Source organism: Dunckerocampus dactyliophorus, chromosome 3, assembly GCF_027744805.1.
Source record: "Dunckerocampus dactyliophorus isolate RoL2022-P2 chromosome 3, RoL_Ddac_1.1, whole genome shotgun sequence".
NCBI classification, from domain to species: Eukaryota; Metazoa; Chordata; class Actinopteri; order Syngnathiformes; family Syngnathidae; genus Dunckerocampus; species Dunckerocampus dactyliophorus.
The window spans coordinates 8264012-8282500 of NC_072821.1; the positions used below are offsets into that span (position 1 = coordinate 8264012).

General features: G+C 41.4%; 1 protein-coding gene across 4 annotated transcripts in view; it reads right to left on the reverse strand.

Annotated features, from left to right (window-relative positions):
* The window catches only part of LOC129178328 (frizzled-3-like), a 26955-nt gene that overhangs the window by 5463 nt on the left and 3003 nt on the right, over positions 1–18489 (reverse strand). For all 4 annotated transcript variants that reach the window (XM_054770452.1, XM_054770454.1, XM_054770451.1 and 1 more), the window contains exons 2-5: positions 4252–4448; positions 3863–4165; positions 3619–3781; positions 13–312 (exon numbers count right to left, since the gene is read on the reverse strand). In XM_054770452.1, coding sequence (XP_054626427.1) covers positions 13–312; positions 3619–3781; positions 3863–4165; positions 4252–4448 — 963 coding nt within the window. The remainder of the gene's footprint in view (positions 1–12; positions 313–3618; positions 3782–3862; positions 4166–4251; positions 4449–18489) is intronic.

The window sequence follows — 18489 nt, forward strand, 5'->3', positions numbered from 1 at the left end:
CATTCATCTCACCGCCACGTTGAGGCAAAGCGGTGCCAGAACAAACCACCGCAGAGCGTCTATGTCGTACAGCCCGATGAAACACACTCCACTGATCCCATCGCCTTCTATTTTGTTGAGGGCCAAAAGGGTGATGGTCAGGGCCCCTGGAAGCCCCCAGGCCACAGCGTGAAAGAGGAGGGCTTTCTTCTCGATGGCCTCACTGCCCCATTTAGGCACAGCTGCCAGGAACCAAGTAATTGTTAGGATGACCCACCACATGCTGCCGGCCATGGTGAAGAAATAGAGGACCATGAAGAACAGGGTGCATGCCTGCAGGAGGGAGGAAGGAAGACATGTTGATCAATCAATCACTCCTGGAGGATTCCAACAACCACTAACTGCTTATGTAAGCGTGCAGCTCTTTAAGGCAAACTCAAGTTTTATCAGCAGTGGGAGTTTGAGTTTTACTTGATTTTATGCCTTTGTGACAATTTGAACTGTTATTAAGTTATACATTTTATATTCTTTAAATGTATGACATGATCCATTACACTGCACATTACGCCTGTTATTTGTCATTAGAGTTAAAACTAAGCTATTTACAGCGATTGACTTCTTTTTACACTTGTAGGACAGTATGTTAAAATGCTACACAGTCTTAGGCTTTTTGGTAAAAGTTTGAACCATGAATGGATTATATCTATTTGCATTAGTTCCTGTAGTAAAACTGGACTGAAAATGTAAGCAAATGGGAGGTTGATGAGCGTACGTAACTGAGAATAATTGAGATCTATCAGTCTAGAAAAGGTTATAAAGCCATTTCTAAAGCTTTGGGACTCCAGCGACCCACAGTGAGAGCCATTATCCACAAATGGTGAAAACATGGAACAGTGGTGAACCTTCCCAGGAGTGGCTGGCCAACCAAAATGACCCAACAGGCACAGTGACAACTAACCCAAGAGGTCACAAAAGACCCCACAACAACATCCAAAGAACTGCAGGCCTCACTTGCCTCAGTTAAGGTAAGTGCTCATGACTCCACCATAAGAAAGACACTGGGCAAAAACAGCCTGCATGGCAGAGTTCCAAAACGAAAACCACTGCTGAACAAAAACAACATTAAGGCTTGTCTCAGTTTTGCCAAAAACATATTGATGATGTGCAAGACCTTTGGGAAAATACTCTGTGGTCTGACGACATAAAAGCTTAACTTTTTGGAAGGTGTGTGTCCCATTACATCTGGTGTAAGAGTTACTGCATTTCAGAAAAATAACATCATGCTAACTGTAAAATATGGTGGTGGTAGTGTGATGATCTGGGGCTGTTTGGCTGCTTCAGGACCTGGAAGACTAGCTGTGATAAATGGAACCATGACCTCAAACTAAAACAAAGTTCGGTTCTACAGCAGGACAATGATCCAAAATACGCAAGCAAGTCCACCTCTGAATGGCTGAAGAAAAACAAAACGAAGACTTCAGAGTTGCCTAATCAAAATCCCGACCTAAATGCTATCGAGTTGCTGTGGCATGACCATGTGGCTGAATTACAATTCTGCAAAGGTGAGAGGGCCAAAATTCCTCCACAGCGCTGTAAGAGACTCATTGCTAGTTATCGCAAACACTTGATTGCAATTGTTGCTTCTAAGGGTGGCCCAACCAGTTATTAGGTTTAGGGGGCAACCACTTTTTCATACAGGGCCATGAGTTTGGATTTTTTTTCTCCCTTAATAATAAAAAGTGTCAATTAAAAACTGCATTTTGGGTTTAGATGTGATGTCATTGACTGATGAAATGATGATCTGAAAAATGTAAGTGTGACAAACATGCAAAAAAGTAAGAAATCAGGAAGGGGGAAAACAACACTGTACATATACAGTCAAACTTGTCTATAGCGGCCACTAGAGGGAGTCTGCAAAAGTGGCCGCTATAGACAGGTGGCCTCTATAGACAGGTTGCCATCCAGTTTGAATGTTGACCAGTAGAAGAAAAAAAAGAAAAAAAAGGGGAAAAATATAATGATAATGTTGACCAGTAGAGGGCACTGCGGACTGCGGATAAAAGTTGTACAGCACTACTAGGCTTGATATTATCATGGTTCATGGTTCATGGTTTTAATCCTGAACATGAGTCAAACAGTAGCACATCACATAGTACAATTCACAATTTTGCATGTCCAAAAAGGAGTAGGAAGAAGCAAAGCTTATTTAATCCTACCCCTCATCAGTTTCACATCAGTTGCAATACATTTATTCACCTCTTGTTCTTCCAAGTGTACTTTGTAGGTCTACATGACAATGTAGTGCAATCATAGCCAAGGTTTTTACTTACTAAAAGGAAGCTAGAGGCTTAATAATAACTGATAGAATATATCCACGACCCACACAACAAAGCTGTGCTAGTAATGTCTTACGCTTGTTTTTAATATTTTACTTTTTTTACGGCAGAGTATCATTACAGCTTTAGTTCATCAGGAAGTGACGGGAAGTGACGGTGGGCGTCCCGAGCAGGAGAGCTAGGCTCAGTGCTAGCTGTGAGTTTCGAGAGAGTTGGGAAGTGTGTTTATGTTGGCGTGGATGTAAAGTCCTGCAGTGTTCTCCGCTGTTAATAAAGCCATTAAAGTGCATCGGCGGCGTGAGTCTCTCCTTCCCCACAACAAGCGGCATTGCAGTATTGACCAGTGCACACCAGGAAATAAACGGTGTCATTTCTTACAGGCATTGGCTGGACAGCTATGTAGTGGGGCTTGTTTAACCTTTGCCTTGTGGGCAAGCAGGAAGGAGAGACGATGCTGAGAGTTGTGTGTGTGTTCTGAGCTGCTGTCTGGTGGCCACGTTCAATAAACAAAGTTGGCAGAAGCAACAGGAGAAGTTTCCTTCTTTGCTTCGGAGCTGAATAACACTGACAAGTTAACAGACTAGTAGTGAACGGAAAAGAAGACGGCTTTTTTTGTGTCGAATACAGAAGATGAGGACTTTGATGGATTTGTGGATGAGGATTGATGAAAAATAACGTGAGTACATTCTAAAATACTTCAATTAAGTACAAACGAACTCAGTTTTGCTCCCGCTGCCGCATGCATGCTAGCATATGTTTTTTTTTAATTGTAGCGTCGCTGGGAGCACGTCCTGTTCCCAGTCTACTTTGCGGTAATGTTTTGGTGCAAATGCTCTTAAAGTTACATGTTTGACCAGGAAATAGCAAGCTCAAAAGAAGACGGCTTTTTTATGTGGAACAACTGACAGTTTGTATGGATCTTGTGAATGATTGTGACTGAGCTAGGACTCAGTAATTAAAGTCTACACACGACGGCTTCATTGATTGAAAAACGAAACTTTTTCGTACATGAAGCTTCTACTTGAGTTGGTAATTTGGCCGCTATATGCAGTCAGATATTGACCAAGGGAGACAAAATGGGTGGCCGCTGGCCGCGTTGGACAGGTGACTGCTATACTGACATGTAAATTTGCTGCGCGGGATTTTCCAGTGGCTGCTATAGGCAGGTGGCCGTTCTATAAAGGTGGCAGCTAAGACAGGTTTGACTATAATATATTGTAGATTACTGCAGTTCCAAAGCTACTGTATTGAGCCATCTACATTTAGAAAGCGTGGTTCTAAAGCAGCTCCATATGAAACCTGCCTTATTGTGTGAGCCCTGCGTTATCGTTGACGCTTTGAACTGTGCGTGGTTGACTGCGTTACATGCCACACTGTCCTCCAGCAGGAAACCCAGAAAGAATGCCAGGGACACCATGACGTAACACACAGCATAAAAGATGATGGGACGCTCAGGGTATCTGAACCTATTGGGGAATACAAAAAAATATTTGATAAGATTTCATAAGAATAAATGGAGGGTGCCACACCCAATTTATCATACACACCTGGTGACATCAATGAGAAAGGTAAGGAAGGTGAACAAGGTTGCGGAAAGACAGATGACAGAGATGACTCCGATGACGTAACGAATGAAGGTGACTTCCTGTTGGGTAAAGTACATGGAAGGACAGGGAGCAGAGCAGCCTCTCCTGCCTATGAATGAGTAGCCCAAGTCTGGATCCATCTTCAGCTCTCTGGGGCACCAGAAGCCGTAGTCTCTCTGGACAGTCATGGACGACTCATTGGTGGGCTCAGAGTCTTTCTCCAGGTCCTCTCGACGGGGATACGGCTTGTCGCAGTCTGGAAACCTGCAGGCAGTTGTCAGACGGATGCATCATGTTGACATTCTTTTGGAGAAGACATTTGAATATGCAGAACAACACATGGCTACAACCTGCTGCACTCCATGTCGTCTGGCCAGGTGAGTCCAAATATTTCCATCAGTTTTTGACAATCGTCCTTGGCCCGCTGGCAGAGAGCACGGCACGGCATGGATACCTGGCCGTACACAACACACACTGGTGCATAGAGCGCGCACAGGAACATCCTCAAGTCTGGGCTGCACACCAGGTTTACTATGGGATGGAACGGCTGTGACAGACACAAAAATGGAGACAATTTTTTAGGTGACACTTATACCTTCTACAGAGTGTCACCATATATGTTGGAATTAATGTTTCTCTCAATGAAATGCAGTGTCAGCAGCACTCATGCAGCCCCAGACCATGACGCTACCACCACCATGCTTGACTGTTAGGCAAGACATTTCTTTTTAACCTTGTTGCTCACTTGCGGTTGCCAGCTTTTTAGACAATAATGGTGTTTTAACTCATTTTTTAGTGGAAAGTAAATCTATTCTGCTATACATGCTGCACACAATCTACACCAAGTATATCCAAGTTTCATATGTATAGTATTATCTCTTGAGAAGATATAATGTAATAAAAACAAGAACTTACTGTAAATGATGAACGGTGTCATATCATAATTTGGTTTCACAATCAGCCTGACAACTTCTGTCAAGTACATGGGACGAGTACATGAGCTAGTATTGTATTAAAGCACACAAATGAAATGAACTGCCCTGAGTGGCAAATATGAGAGGGGGCTGAAGTGTGCTCTGGCTTGCATGCTGCAGCTAAACACTTCTCAGTATTCTAGTTACATTCAAAAGCTCATGAAAAATGTACAGCAGCACTCCGATAAGCAAACATCTCCTTGATGAGGGATGCAGCAAAAGAGTGCTTCAGCCAGTGCAGTGTGGTGTATGCACAAACAGCAGCCAGCTACACAGAAAATACCATCAGCTGATAAAAAGAAGTCAAATGCATGTGACATTTTCAATACATTTGTATTTTATCACTGAACTCAGTAAGGTGAAGGCAACAAAACCAAATAGCTAACTAGATTCAACACTGCCGTGCATGTATATTAAGTCTATTTGATAAAACAGTGCACTTCCATTGACAGACAACAAAAGCCACTGCACACGCTTACAGTGTATGGGTGCACTTCTGCAAAGATCCATTCATCTGCGATTGTGTGTGTCTTTTGTGCGTGTTTGTGTGTGCGCTCACGCTTTGTGTGCATGTTTTGATCGTTCTCAATTGCCGTGTTCCAGATCCGCACATGTTCCACCAGCAAATGGGGTGCAGCGGTGCGTGATCTGCGTGACACAGTTTTACGATGGTGCACACGACTGCATGTGAGCATGGCATGCACTCGTCTTTACTCCATAATTCACAGACAGTACAATGTTGGAAGGACAAATCCACAACCTGACAAGCACTGGTTGGGAGCCACAATGACCTCATAGTTGAAGACATTACATGACTGACTCTAGCAGTATGAAATTCCGAATCTGGATGCATCGCTGTGTTGAAAGCCTATGGGAGCATTCCAACTATGAGAAGCTACCATTAAACAAGCTGCTACAACTGTTCATCCACAATGAATGAGTAGAAAAGAAGAAAAACCTCCTTCCTCTTGGACCGCCTGTGACCTGCACCTATCTAGATGAGCCCACCACCTTACAAAGGACTTTGTAAAAAATAGAAATTAAAAAAAAAATGCCGGCTTCACTACACGTCTTAATATAAAGCCTGGTGACATATGGCATCTATTATGTTAGTCAAGTGGATAAAGTGCACAATAGCGCTTCATGGAGCCACACACTCTGTCAGGGACAAGTGTGGACAAACACAGTTCATTAGCTTTAAAGCTACAGACACACAAAACCAGTGCTCCCAGTAGGGCTTCCTAAAGGCACTTTTAATCGGTCTCCATTGCAGCATCAAGGTTAGAATTTGGCCAATATGCTAACTTGGGACCTGCTGAAAAATAGTATACCAGACACATGGGAGAATTTCTCTCTAAAACGTTTTCAGCTCCTATTCCCTGCCATAGTATTCATCAGCGCTGTCTCTTCCGTGTACATGTATGTTGCCCCTCAGGCGACACTTAACAGAGTGGAGGCTGTGTGCATTTTTACATCAGTCTCGCTGGAGACCCTTTGTTCATGTCTGCTCATCGTAACTCAAGCAGTGAAAATGTGTGTGACTCCCATTTTACGTGTGTCCCCATTTTGCCCCTTTAGCCTAAACATTACTCTGTAGTGTTATTGCTCTTGTGATGGCATTTAAGTCGTTCTAGTGTGCAAGACTTGCGTGCATACACATGTCCATGCATGACAGTCCAATGACCTCCTAGTTGGTGGTGGGGTTGGGGGCTCAGATACAGTATTAGAAAGAAATCTACTGAGAGGGAAAGTGAAAGAATAAGTTGAGAGAAACATGGCCTGAGGGAGAGTAAACACCAAGTAAGATGTGACAGGATGAGGCATCAAGCTTCAAAAAGTCAAGAAGTCAAAAGTCAGCTGTCCAAGAGTATTTCTTCTAGAACGTCTTAATTGGACAATGAGCATTAGTAACAGCTTGTCATTTAATCGCTAATCCATTAAGTCAAATGATTTGTATCAGTGCAAAAATAACCATAATGTATATTGCTCATTGTAGGTAAGAATCAACCACAGGCTTGACTTGTGGGGAAATACTCCCAATAACGTCAAGGCATTTGATGCACTGTCATAGCTACTAATAGCACAAAGTCAGCTGGACAAGTTTTACTCAGTGGTGTCGACATGACACAATCAAGTAAACTACGAGAAGAAACTACTTAAAATGGCCCACAAACTAAATTGTACGAAAGAACCTTGACAAAGAATGAGTGACTACATTGGTTTGTTGATGTGTTCTGAAAAATGTAAAACAAATAATACGTGCATGTATGAGTGTTTTGGTGTGTGTCAGTGGGTGAGGGGCAATAGTTAGCGTTTGGAATGAGAAGCAGGTTGGGTTTTTTGACACAGAAGGTAAATGAGAAAAAGCCCCTGACTGGTTCAACTCCTATTCAATGGAGGGATTAAGTTTCTTTTTCTTTACTCCCGTTCTCCACAAAATTCAGGGGGGGGAGTAACCCCCCAGGAGGAAGGAAAAAAAAAAACCTAAGTAAAAAAATCAACAAAGAAAGAATGCCAGAGACAGACATGGGGACATAATTAAAAGTCCAATAGTGCAAATGAGGGGGCGACATCAGTTAAGTAATGTGATGCTGGCAGGAAAAAAAGAGAGAACATACTTTTTAACCATTAAACATAAAACTTGTTCCAGCAACGAGCGTAACTGCACCCGCTCAGTTCTTATTATCACTTCATGTACTGGGGCAGTCTGTTAGACCTGAGGGTATCATAGTAAGTGGTAGGTTAGTGCTTAGAGCAGCTGTCAAAATCCAGTTTGTCAGCTGTGCAGAAACTCAGCACACACTGTCAAGTGGAAGAAGGCAAAAGAATTAAGGACAGAGAGGGCAGTGCAGCTAAACTGGCCAAAAATTGAAGTGGAATAGAGAAAAGAAAGTAGAGTTTTCCCAGTGGATTAGGGAGCCAAATGGATTGGAAGAGGTGTGAGAACTACACACACACACGTACACACACACACACGCGCGCACACGTGCACACACACATCCTAAAAACTGTTAGGAGCTCTGTGTTGTGGTCAAGAAAACCTAGCAGCAACACACTCATAAAAAAGGTCAAAGTAATCTGATCTTCACATAAAGAAAACACTTTAATGAGGCCAAAGAATGGTTAGGGAGGTTTAGGAAGAACCATTAAAATGTTGGTCCAGCACATGAAAAACTATCATTTAAGAGCTTAACTTTTCCTACATGGGCTTTGGCAAGTGGGCTATCAGCTTAGCCACACAGCTTTACAACCAGTCTGCAAGTGTTCTTAATGTTTTTATGGCGCATTTATATGCCTATTACAAAACAAATCAGCAACTTAATCCCTTAAACCCGCACATTAAAGCGATATGTTGATATTTTAATGCACTTGCTGTGACACATGAAGGAGAAATTTATGAGAACATTTCTTGCAGAGACCATTAACCTCACACCATCCCAGGGTTTTCTCCCCCTCTCCTAAAATCACTGGCTGACATTCCAATTGTCACCCAGTTAGTGGGTTGAGGAATCAGTCAGTGAAGCCCTGCAGCACAAATTCTGCCACAGCACACCTCAGTTAGCATCACTGCATCGTTCTCGCTGACGCCTCACTCGCTTTTAGCACCTCAGTTGTCTGGTTGGGATAAAAACACTCCCCTGACATTCAAGACCTCTACATTTTCCTCCCACCCAACCATTATTGACATCCTTCTTTAATGCATCAGTGCATGTACATTACAGACCATTATACAGTCTATAACCTGAGGAGTGTATTCTCCCATTCCACACTCATGTAACCATTATTTCTACCGCTTTCCTCTTCACATTTTCTAGTTTACTTCACAGACGAAGTCACGGCTGTACAAGATGCCCAGCGCAGCCAGCAGCCTTGGGCCGGCTGCAGACAGACACTGGCTGTGATCACATGAACTGATGCCACCGTGATGCTCACTGGAAAGAGTGTTAGGAAAGAAGCACCCTCCTCTCACACTTCTCTGCCTTTCAATCATTTGTTCCTTTCCCCATGTCCATCCAGCCTTCAGTAAGGAGCATCGAACAAAGCTGATAATGACATTCCCCCTCACGTTCATTTCCCCTCCTCCTCTTCTAGCCTGATCTTTTTCTTCCTTTATTCATCTCGTCTTTTGCTTCCCTCCCATTTAGCTCTGCAATTATACTGGATATGCACTTGTCCGCCTCCTCCACGTCTTCTCTCTTTTAGTCCGTTAACATCAGCATTCATTCATTTCCTCTCTCTTTGTGCACTCTCTTGTTTGGCAGAGCAGAGAGTCTTCTTCTAATGTCATTATTTTTGTTCTCCATGGCTCTAGAGCTCAATAATTATGAATGCTCGGTCAACACAACAATAGCCTCTTTCACACAGAAACCCTGAAGAAATCGGAGTCCAATCCCGGGATCGGACCATGTCAGTCGTGTGGATGTACTTCTGCATTGTAAATGAAGATCATCCTCCAGCCACTTGCAATATCTGCAAAATGACAATTTCTAGGGGTGGCGCTAGAAGAGCTGCATTTAAAACCACAGATTTACTTAATCATCTGAGGACCAAACATAAAACGGAGTATGAAGCGGTTAGCAAGGCCACCGACGAAAAAGCTGCTACGCCAAAGCAACAAACTCTGGACTTTCGGATTAAACACAAATACCCCAGAATGTGGGGTTTTGCCATGCTTTAGAATGTATGGCTCCAAGCTATGTTCTGCGATCATAACACTAACTGTTGATTTACAAATATACTAGCAAATTCTAAATGTAATGAAATAAGCTTTAGAGTCATGCCTTGATAATCGCGGTAAATTGGTTCCAGACCCGACTGTGATAAGTGAATTTCCACAAAGTAGGATTCAATATTAATACATTGAATATTTTTATAAACTTATGACCTTCTAAATATAATTTTTCCCACTATTAAAGCCCTCTAGACATGAAATAACACCTCTACAGTCACCGTTACACTTGTATTACCTAGTAAGTAGATAGTAGATATCGTTGATATAATAAGGGATAATAAGTAGGAGTGTCCCAATCCAATATTGATATTGGCCCATCCATCCATTTTCTATACCGATTCTCCTCATTAGGGTCGCGGGGGTATGCTGGAGCCTATTCCAGCTGACTTCGGGTGAGAGGCGGGGTATACCCCGGACTGGTCGCCAGCCAATCGCAGAAACAACCATTCACACTCAGATTCATACCTACGGACAATTTAGAGTAACCTGACATGCATGTTTTTGGAATGTGGGAAGAAACCAGAGAACCCGGAGAAAACTCACGCACACACGGGTGAACATGCAAACTCCACACAGAAATGCCCAACGGAGATTCGAACCGAACACGTTACAGCTGAATACAAAACTTTATGAGCATGTCACGCACAAGTTTCCCGTGGTGCCACAGAACCAGGGAAGTTTAATACAACCAACCTCATTTGAAGAAGGATTTTCACAATCCACAGCTTCCCTGAAACATCCACCACTGTTGACACATTTGCAAAGCATGAAAAACTCCCATGGGAAGACAAAAAAATCATTGGCTGTAATAGAAAAGAGCCAGCCCCCGTTGGCGGTGAGTAATGTTGGGTTTAAACACTTCATTGAGCATGCCGAGCTTCACTATATTATGCCTACTGTCGTTAAAATTATATACCAGATGTATCAAGAATTATATGGGTCAGTTTTTCACATACCTACTGCTGCTGACTATTCTCTGGTTGAGTGATACTACTCGATCAAGCCTTTTGTCACGTTCCACGCTACTAAACAAGTAATAAAAGCATGTATGATCTGTGCTGATATCGGATTGATGTCTGTATTGGCCAATATTCAAGGCCATATTCAATCAGACTGGAAGTGAAAAAGTTGTATCGGAACACCCCGAATAATGGGCCGATTGCATGGCATTAAAAACAACTCGACTTCAGCCTATCATCCACCCCCACGGTGACGTTTGTCACTTGATTGATATACAGGGCAGTCTGACTTCCACCTGGCACACACGTACGCACTAGTGCGATCTTTGTTTACAACACATTGCACATGTACAGCATGTCCATGTGTTGTCCATTGTGCGTGTGCTAACTTTATCTCATGCCGCACAGATAGACTACTACTGTATTTTTACCATTTTTCTTTCATCTCATATTTGGTGTCAAATGCTGACACTATGTGGGAATGCATAAAGGTAAGTTTTGATGACTTATTGAGTGCTAATGTGCACATTTGTCTCAAGTTAATTCATGCTAGCGCACTGCCTTTTACCACACACACATCAAACAGCTATGTAATCATCTCTATGGAAAAACTTGGCTGGAACTTGAACTGGTGGATCGGCATTCATTTTGTGCTTTTAATTTGATGTTATTAATGTCTTAGTTTTGCACAATACATAATAAATAAGATAAAGTAGATCGCTATAATGTACGAATCACCCCCCCATCCACGGGAGATTTGTGGGAACACAAGCCGGTCTGTGGGTCAAAAAAGGTTGGGGACCACTGATGTAAGCGAATGTCTCATCAGTGTAAAATTACTGACGCCCATTGACCAGTGTAGAATACTACATATCTTGTCTTGCAATATTTTTTTACTTATAATAGCCCATTGTCAACAACGAAACAGCAATTATTTAGTAATTAATTACATCTTGACACGGGTCTGTTTTTTTAAGTTCCTTCTCCCTTATTTTTACTTATCTATTTTTTTTACATATCAAATGAGCCTATTTTTGGGCCCATATAACTACTATACTTCATGGCAAGATCAGACACACAGACATTTGTAATAGAATATACCTCAACCAATGAGTATTTTTTAAACACAAACTGTTAAGTCTCTTTCATTTACATCGACCATCTCTTTTCTTTCCAACCACAACATGCAGTCATCATCGAAACCCCCCTCCCCTCCCTGCATGTGTGCTGTCTTCCATTCCTGCCCTTCCCTCTCCGCCTATTTAACTGCCATGGCAACAGGTGAAGGGTAGGCCCTTGTCTCTTGGAGGATAACTGGGGAAAGGATGTGCATACGCGCACAAACACATGCACACACATACACAGCTGCAAGACTCGTTTCAAAGGCTTAAAGCATCCAAAAGTATATCAAACAAGCACAGACACTAGGCTGCATTGTGCTGTAGTGAGAAAGTGAGAGAAGCGTAGGAGAGGAGAGAGAAATGATAAAAATGTAGAAAATGGAGATGAAACTGGTAGCACTCACGCACGCACACGCGCGCACACACACACGCACACACACAAGCCATCCAAAATGCTTTAGTGAGGCCATCTGCTGATTAATATAGTGTGAGGAAAAGACAGAATGTGTAGGGCGATGCATACAGAAACAGGGATGCACAGATTTTACAGCATTATGATGTAGAATGACATTTCTCTTGTTTCTTACATTTAATGTGAAAGTGTTGTGACAATGAGAATATTGTAACAATGAGAGTACGTGGCTGAATGACATGGTATGGTAGTTTGAGGTCAGGCTTAGCTGTAGTGGGTTAAACATCTCTCACCGGCAGGCGCGGACAGACAAATACACAGTTATTTTCCAGACTGGGTCACGGGTTCAGATTAAGTCCATAATACATGGATAAGCTATATTTATGTGTTTAACCACATTTGAACACTGTTGGACTACGCAAAACTGGAGTAGACAAGAAAACACACCCAAGATTTTGGCATTTGTCATCATATCCCTGTAATGTTTAAGTATTAGAGTCCTTACCCAGTAAAAAAAAAAAAGCTCACCATTTTCTGGTGGTAGGTTCTCAATTTAAATAACTAATACAATTTAAGACCCATTTCACATCCATATTGGCAAAAAAGTATAAAAGGCATAAAGAACAACAGGAGACCCGTGGCACACGCATAATACACCAGCTGGTTGTGCTCAGTACACAGGTACTTTACTTCTGTTTTGTGGTTATGTTATAGCGTCCTCGAAAATCTGAACATTTAAAAGCGAGAGTGAAGTTTCATTCGTTTTAAATAAAAGCAACATTAATATAGTTTTAAGAACTTCCAAATTTGTATTTTCAGACATTTCGATAATTTAAGGGAATAGATGTGATATTTTAAATTCAAATGACTTTTTAATTCCCGCGGATACCCTAAAGCTTATGCAAATATAATTTCAACAAAAGCATTTTCATTGAACTTTGACGCTTCACTGTTAACTTAATTTTCCTCATGTGATTGATACAATATGTCTAGCTATCGCTCTCTCTCTATCCATCCATCTGTTATTATTTGGAAAGATGGAGGTCAAATCAGTGCAATAAAAATGTCAGATCAATTATTGAATCGACTTAAGGTTGCCTGTTGCGTATATGCATGTTGACCTAATATATTAATAAATATAATACACAACTAGACAGTGCAACTACTTGAATACGTACAGTGAATATAGTCTTATAAGGTGTATGAGACAATGTAAATTGGTAACTGACAGTTTGCCTTGGTGGGCCACATAACGGTGTTGCATCCATGAAAAAGCTCAACAATGTCTGCCTAAATCTGGCTTTACTTGCCTTTGTGAGTGTGGATAAGCAGCAGTGGCAGCTATGCCGATGGGAACAGTCTGCCAAAAAGCAGCACCAGGCAGCGCCTTTGTTCTGTTCATAAATAAATGATTGCTTCATTTGGGCTGGCAGCTTCAATAGACTCCATCAGAATAAGCATGATAATCAAGAGTTCAACGGAAATAAACAGGGACATTTAAACGGGATGAGGACCTGTCTGTCCCTGCCGCAGTGAATAGACGGCCTCTTCAGATGTGCCCGACTCGCGCGCACACACACGCACACACACACACACACACACACACACACACACACACACACACACACACACACACACACACACACACACACACACACACACACACACACACACACACACACACACACACACACCACAAAAAACAATACCCTATAACAAAAAGACACTTTAAAAACTCAATTCTTTCTTTTCTACCCAAACACAAAGCAACGCGAGACCACACGTCAGCACAACATGTGGTGAACTCTTTCACACAAGCGCTCTCTCTGTTGCGGAGACCTCGTGGCCTCACGGTGGCCCTTCTTAAGCGGGGCAAGTTTAATTTTGAAGGACAGCCTCCCATGCTGAGAGAAACACAAACACCGGAGACAGTAGGCTCTAAAGACTTTACACAACCTGCCACTCTGCCGCTATTTTGTCCTGTTTTGTCATTAAATTCCCTTTCACTTACTACTCTATTGTCTCTTGTAGGGTTTTATCAGGTCTCTGTTGTCTTTTACATTCAACTATAGTTCAAAACAACATGTATGAAAAACTTTAAAGAAAAAATCAGGACACAGGATCATTGTGACTTGTGAATAACTCCAAGTATTAGTTAAAAAAAAAAAAAAAAAAAAAAAACCTGATCCTTTGAGCGCTTTTCTCTTTAGGTAGGCGGAGTTAAAGAACATGGGTGGTCTTGTGGGATAAGAAAAGGTTTTAAGTGTCTTTAACACTGATTTACTACCTAACTGCCTGCCTGTCAATCACAGCCAATTTGTAGTTTTTTTTCTCATTGGGTTGAAATCTGTCAATTTAAAGTGCAATAGAATTCAACTCAATACATCTAGCATGCCATTACTGCAAATACTTGAGTATAATGTAACCACAATGCACCTGAATGATCACTTTCAATGTTCACATGCATTTCAGTCTCATTTGGTTTTCATTAATAACTACAAAAGCACTTGGAGAGCGCAGACCTCCGCCAAGCGCCATAGCTCCCCCCATATTGTGATTCACACCAAAATAATAATCCTACATTTTCTTGGATCAGTCTTTGATATTTTGTAGAACCTGTTGAAAACTTGTCCTGTTCTCGCAATGTTAATGAATCCTTAAAATTCCTGGATCCAGACGGTGATCCGGATCACACCCAAAACTTAATCAGTTCTTCCATATCCCATTTCCGGCAATTCCTGAAAATGTCATCCAAATCAATTCAGAACATTTCAAGTTATATTGAACACAAACAAACAAACAGATAAATGTCCGCGAAAATATAACCTCCGCGCTTGCGCTTTGTGCTTGGCGGAGCTAAAAATAGCCTGGGTGGGAGGAAACGTGAAAACCAAGAGCGTCATTTGTTTATACACAACCATCGTTAAAGCAGCATTAACAAATGAAAAAAAGCAGAACCAATAGTTACATTATTAGCATTCAATGGAAGTTGTGAAATAATGAAGATAGTACAGTCAAACACTGGTTTTCATATGCCCCACGTTTTGTATGAGTTGGTTTTTGTCAATATTTTTCACTAAAATCTTGCCTCTGTTTTCGTACACCGTCTCGGTTTTTGTACGATGTTGCACTTAGCAAACTAGTCGTTTGTCCTGTACTGTATGATTCTGACTCACTGCATGTGCATTTTTTTATTGAGTGTGATTGCTAAACCTCCCGCAATGGGGCCAAACAAAGTTGCGAGTACCAGCAATTTGATAAAGATGGCGTAAAACATGTTTGAATTATCAGGATGAATGGGAAGTCTGCATGAACAATAAGTTCCATCCATTCACCATTTACAATGATTTTTTTCTGCATTTAAAAAAGTATTTGTTTTCTATTAGGGTTGTCACAAGAATCGATACTTCGATAGCAACACACAAACTATAAATCGATAGCTACAAAACAAGCTCCCTTGGCGAGCTGTATCGACTCCTACTGATGTGGGCAGTTCTGCGTATGAGCAGCAGTCATGCTAAGTCTGTTGATTATAAACCACCTTGGGCTAGTTTTTTGCAAAGTAGCTTGCAAATTCCCAAGTTCTCTGTTGTTTTGGACTTGTTTTCAGAGCGCTAGTCGCTTGTTTCTCTTGGCAGTCAGCGCCAAAGAAAAACGTCGGCTGTCTTTAAAAATGGCTCGTTATACATGACCGAATACACGTTCCGGTATTTGGCCTTGAGAGCCATCTTACTATGCTTGTATAGTGCAGGCTTCTAATACTTGCTCACTCCCTTACATGAACAGAGGTGGTTAGCTAATAACATCACGATACAGTCATGATACATGACAGTCTATGAACTTATTGTATTTCAACTGAAACTTTTATTCCTTTGCATTATAAAGCAGGTGTCTCAAACTCTTTACAACCCACTACGACCATAGTGCCGACACAAAAATGGAAAAAGAAAAATAAAGAACAGCAGTGCCATTGAGCCTTTAAATATATCAAATTACTTATAAAAACAACTGCTGTTTTTTTTTTACGTAAAATAGTTGAATATCGTTCTTTATGAGCATATTTATACGCACATCTCTGTGTAGAGTTTGCATGTTCTCCCCATGCATGCATGGGTTTTGTCCGGGTACTCCAGTTTCCTCCCACATTTAAAAATGCAAGTTTTTTTTTTTTTTTTTTTTTTTAAATCGTGGTATCAAACAAGTATCGAGAATCGTGGAAATTCACAGGTATTGGTATCTACTACTAAAATTCTGGTGTTGTGATAACCCTATTTTCTATAAATTGTATTGTTGTTAATACTATTGGGTCTGTGGAACAGATTAATTGGATTTACATGGCTTCCTGTGGGTAAAATGTACATTTCGGGTTTTTTGTGTGACTTTCTGGAACGGATTAATGACAAAAACCAGGGTATCGCTGTAAGAGCTTGAGGAGATTTCTTTATTTGCAGCTACTATCTCATGTCAGCACAAACATGAATACATTTACTTTTATTAAAGTGAACTGCCTTATTTGGGTTAATGAACACATAGAAGTACACAGAAGTAGCACAAACATATAGGTGATTCCTATTTAACAAAATTACTGGGAATAAATCAGACAAAATTACATTACAAACCCCCCCCCCCAAAAAAATCTCTCATGTTTCATAAATAGTCAGCTTGTCTTTTCTTGTTTAAGTAAATCCGACTGCAACATTATAGAAAAACCATCCATCTAAATCTTTGCAAATACTGCCACAACCTATGGCATGTCCTCTGGGAGCCATAAAATACCACGGCAGATGGATGGCGTAGTAAATGGTGACGTATGCTTTAAGACAGAACCCCCCCCCCCATTGCCACAGCCAGCCGCCATTCTAAAAGGCACTTAGCCGCTTGGGTTGAAGTCTCTTGCACCTTTTAGTTGAGGTTTTATAGACTACTGTGGCAGATGGGGGGGTGGAAATCAATGTCTTCATTGTGAAAGCGAGAGAGTGAGAGAAAGATTAGTGGATAGTTAGCAGTAGTGAAGGATGGCAGCTGGCTCCATTAACTATCACTCACACAGGAAGTACCAGTGTACAGTTAGTAACCAGTTAGCGCTTAGACAGCCTCAACACAAACGGCTGTGCTGTAAAACAAACTCATTCCGTAAACTATGCTAAATAAAAGTGGCTGAGCATTTCAAAAAGGAGAAACCAAACATTTCCAAAGAATGCACACGTCACTGAAATGAGATAAGGAGAGTGTTTTGAAATGCTGAAATAGGCCTGAACCTCGGATGAAAGTTGAAACACGGCACAAAAATAATACATATATTTTGCATAAGCAGTAGCTCATGAAAGCAGAGCACTTGTATATTGTGAGAACATTGCATCAAGACATGGAAAACGTGTTATAATGGCTGTTACTTTACATTTTCATACAGCGAGTGGAATTTCCAATATATGCATGTGAGAGAGTGTCCATTGTTGGTCAAGTGTTTTTAGCAGCTGCCATGTCTTAAAGAAAGCTATCCTTTCTTCTCTGGCACGTTTGAAGAAGGCATTTGTTCCAGTAGGCTGATTTTATTGAAAATAAAAGAGTACAAATAAAGATTTACTGGATAATACTGCTAAACTAAAACACAACGTTTACACACACACACACACACACACACACACACACACACACACACACACCCTCTCTCTCTCTTCTTTCATCTCACTTAGCTAGCCACTAAATTAAAACGCTCTAAATTTGGACAACAGTTCCAGACCATCATGAAAAGCCTGAGTGTAGACAACCATTATGTATCCCAGCAGGCATCCTTCAATTGTTATTATTACTGTATTTTGAAAGACACTGAATCTATGAGGAAAAAAAACATTTATCATAGAACTAAAGAAAGAGATACCATTTTAGGACAGGATCCAAATAAACAAACATGCATATAGCTGGTGCATTAGCATGTTTGTCAACACAACACATTGGTTGTTGTGCAGCTCCTCTGAGAGGTGTTACTGAATTTGCAGGGGCTCCCAGCAGGACTGGGTCTGGTCAGAACAGAGCAGAGCAGGAATGCTAGCAGGGTTCAAGTTGCGGATCGGACCATTTTCAGAGAGCTGTCTCTTCCTATGGCTGCAGGGCAGCACAGTGTCGGTTACAAGGCTACTTCGTCGTGTGGGTCAAAGTGAGTTCAAAAACAGATGCTCCTCACAGCCAGCCAGCCAGCCATGTTTTCAAATGCCACAGGGGAAATTATCTTCATTTTTCACATCAACTAAGCCTTCATTTGCTCAGGGAAGTCTTTGACAAAGTGAACAAACTCAATGCGCGCATCAGACCTTCAGATTTGGAGTCCTCAACATCAAGTAGAGACAAAATCGCCTAAAGATCAAAAGTAGAACGCGCACAGACAGGACTGGC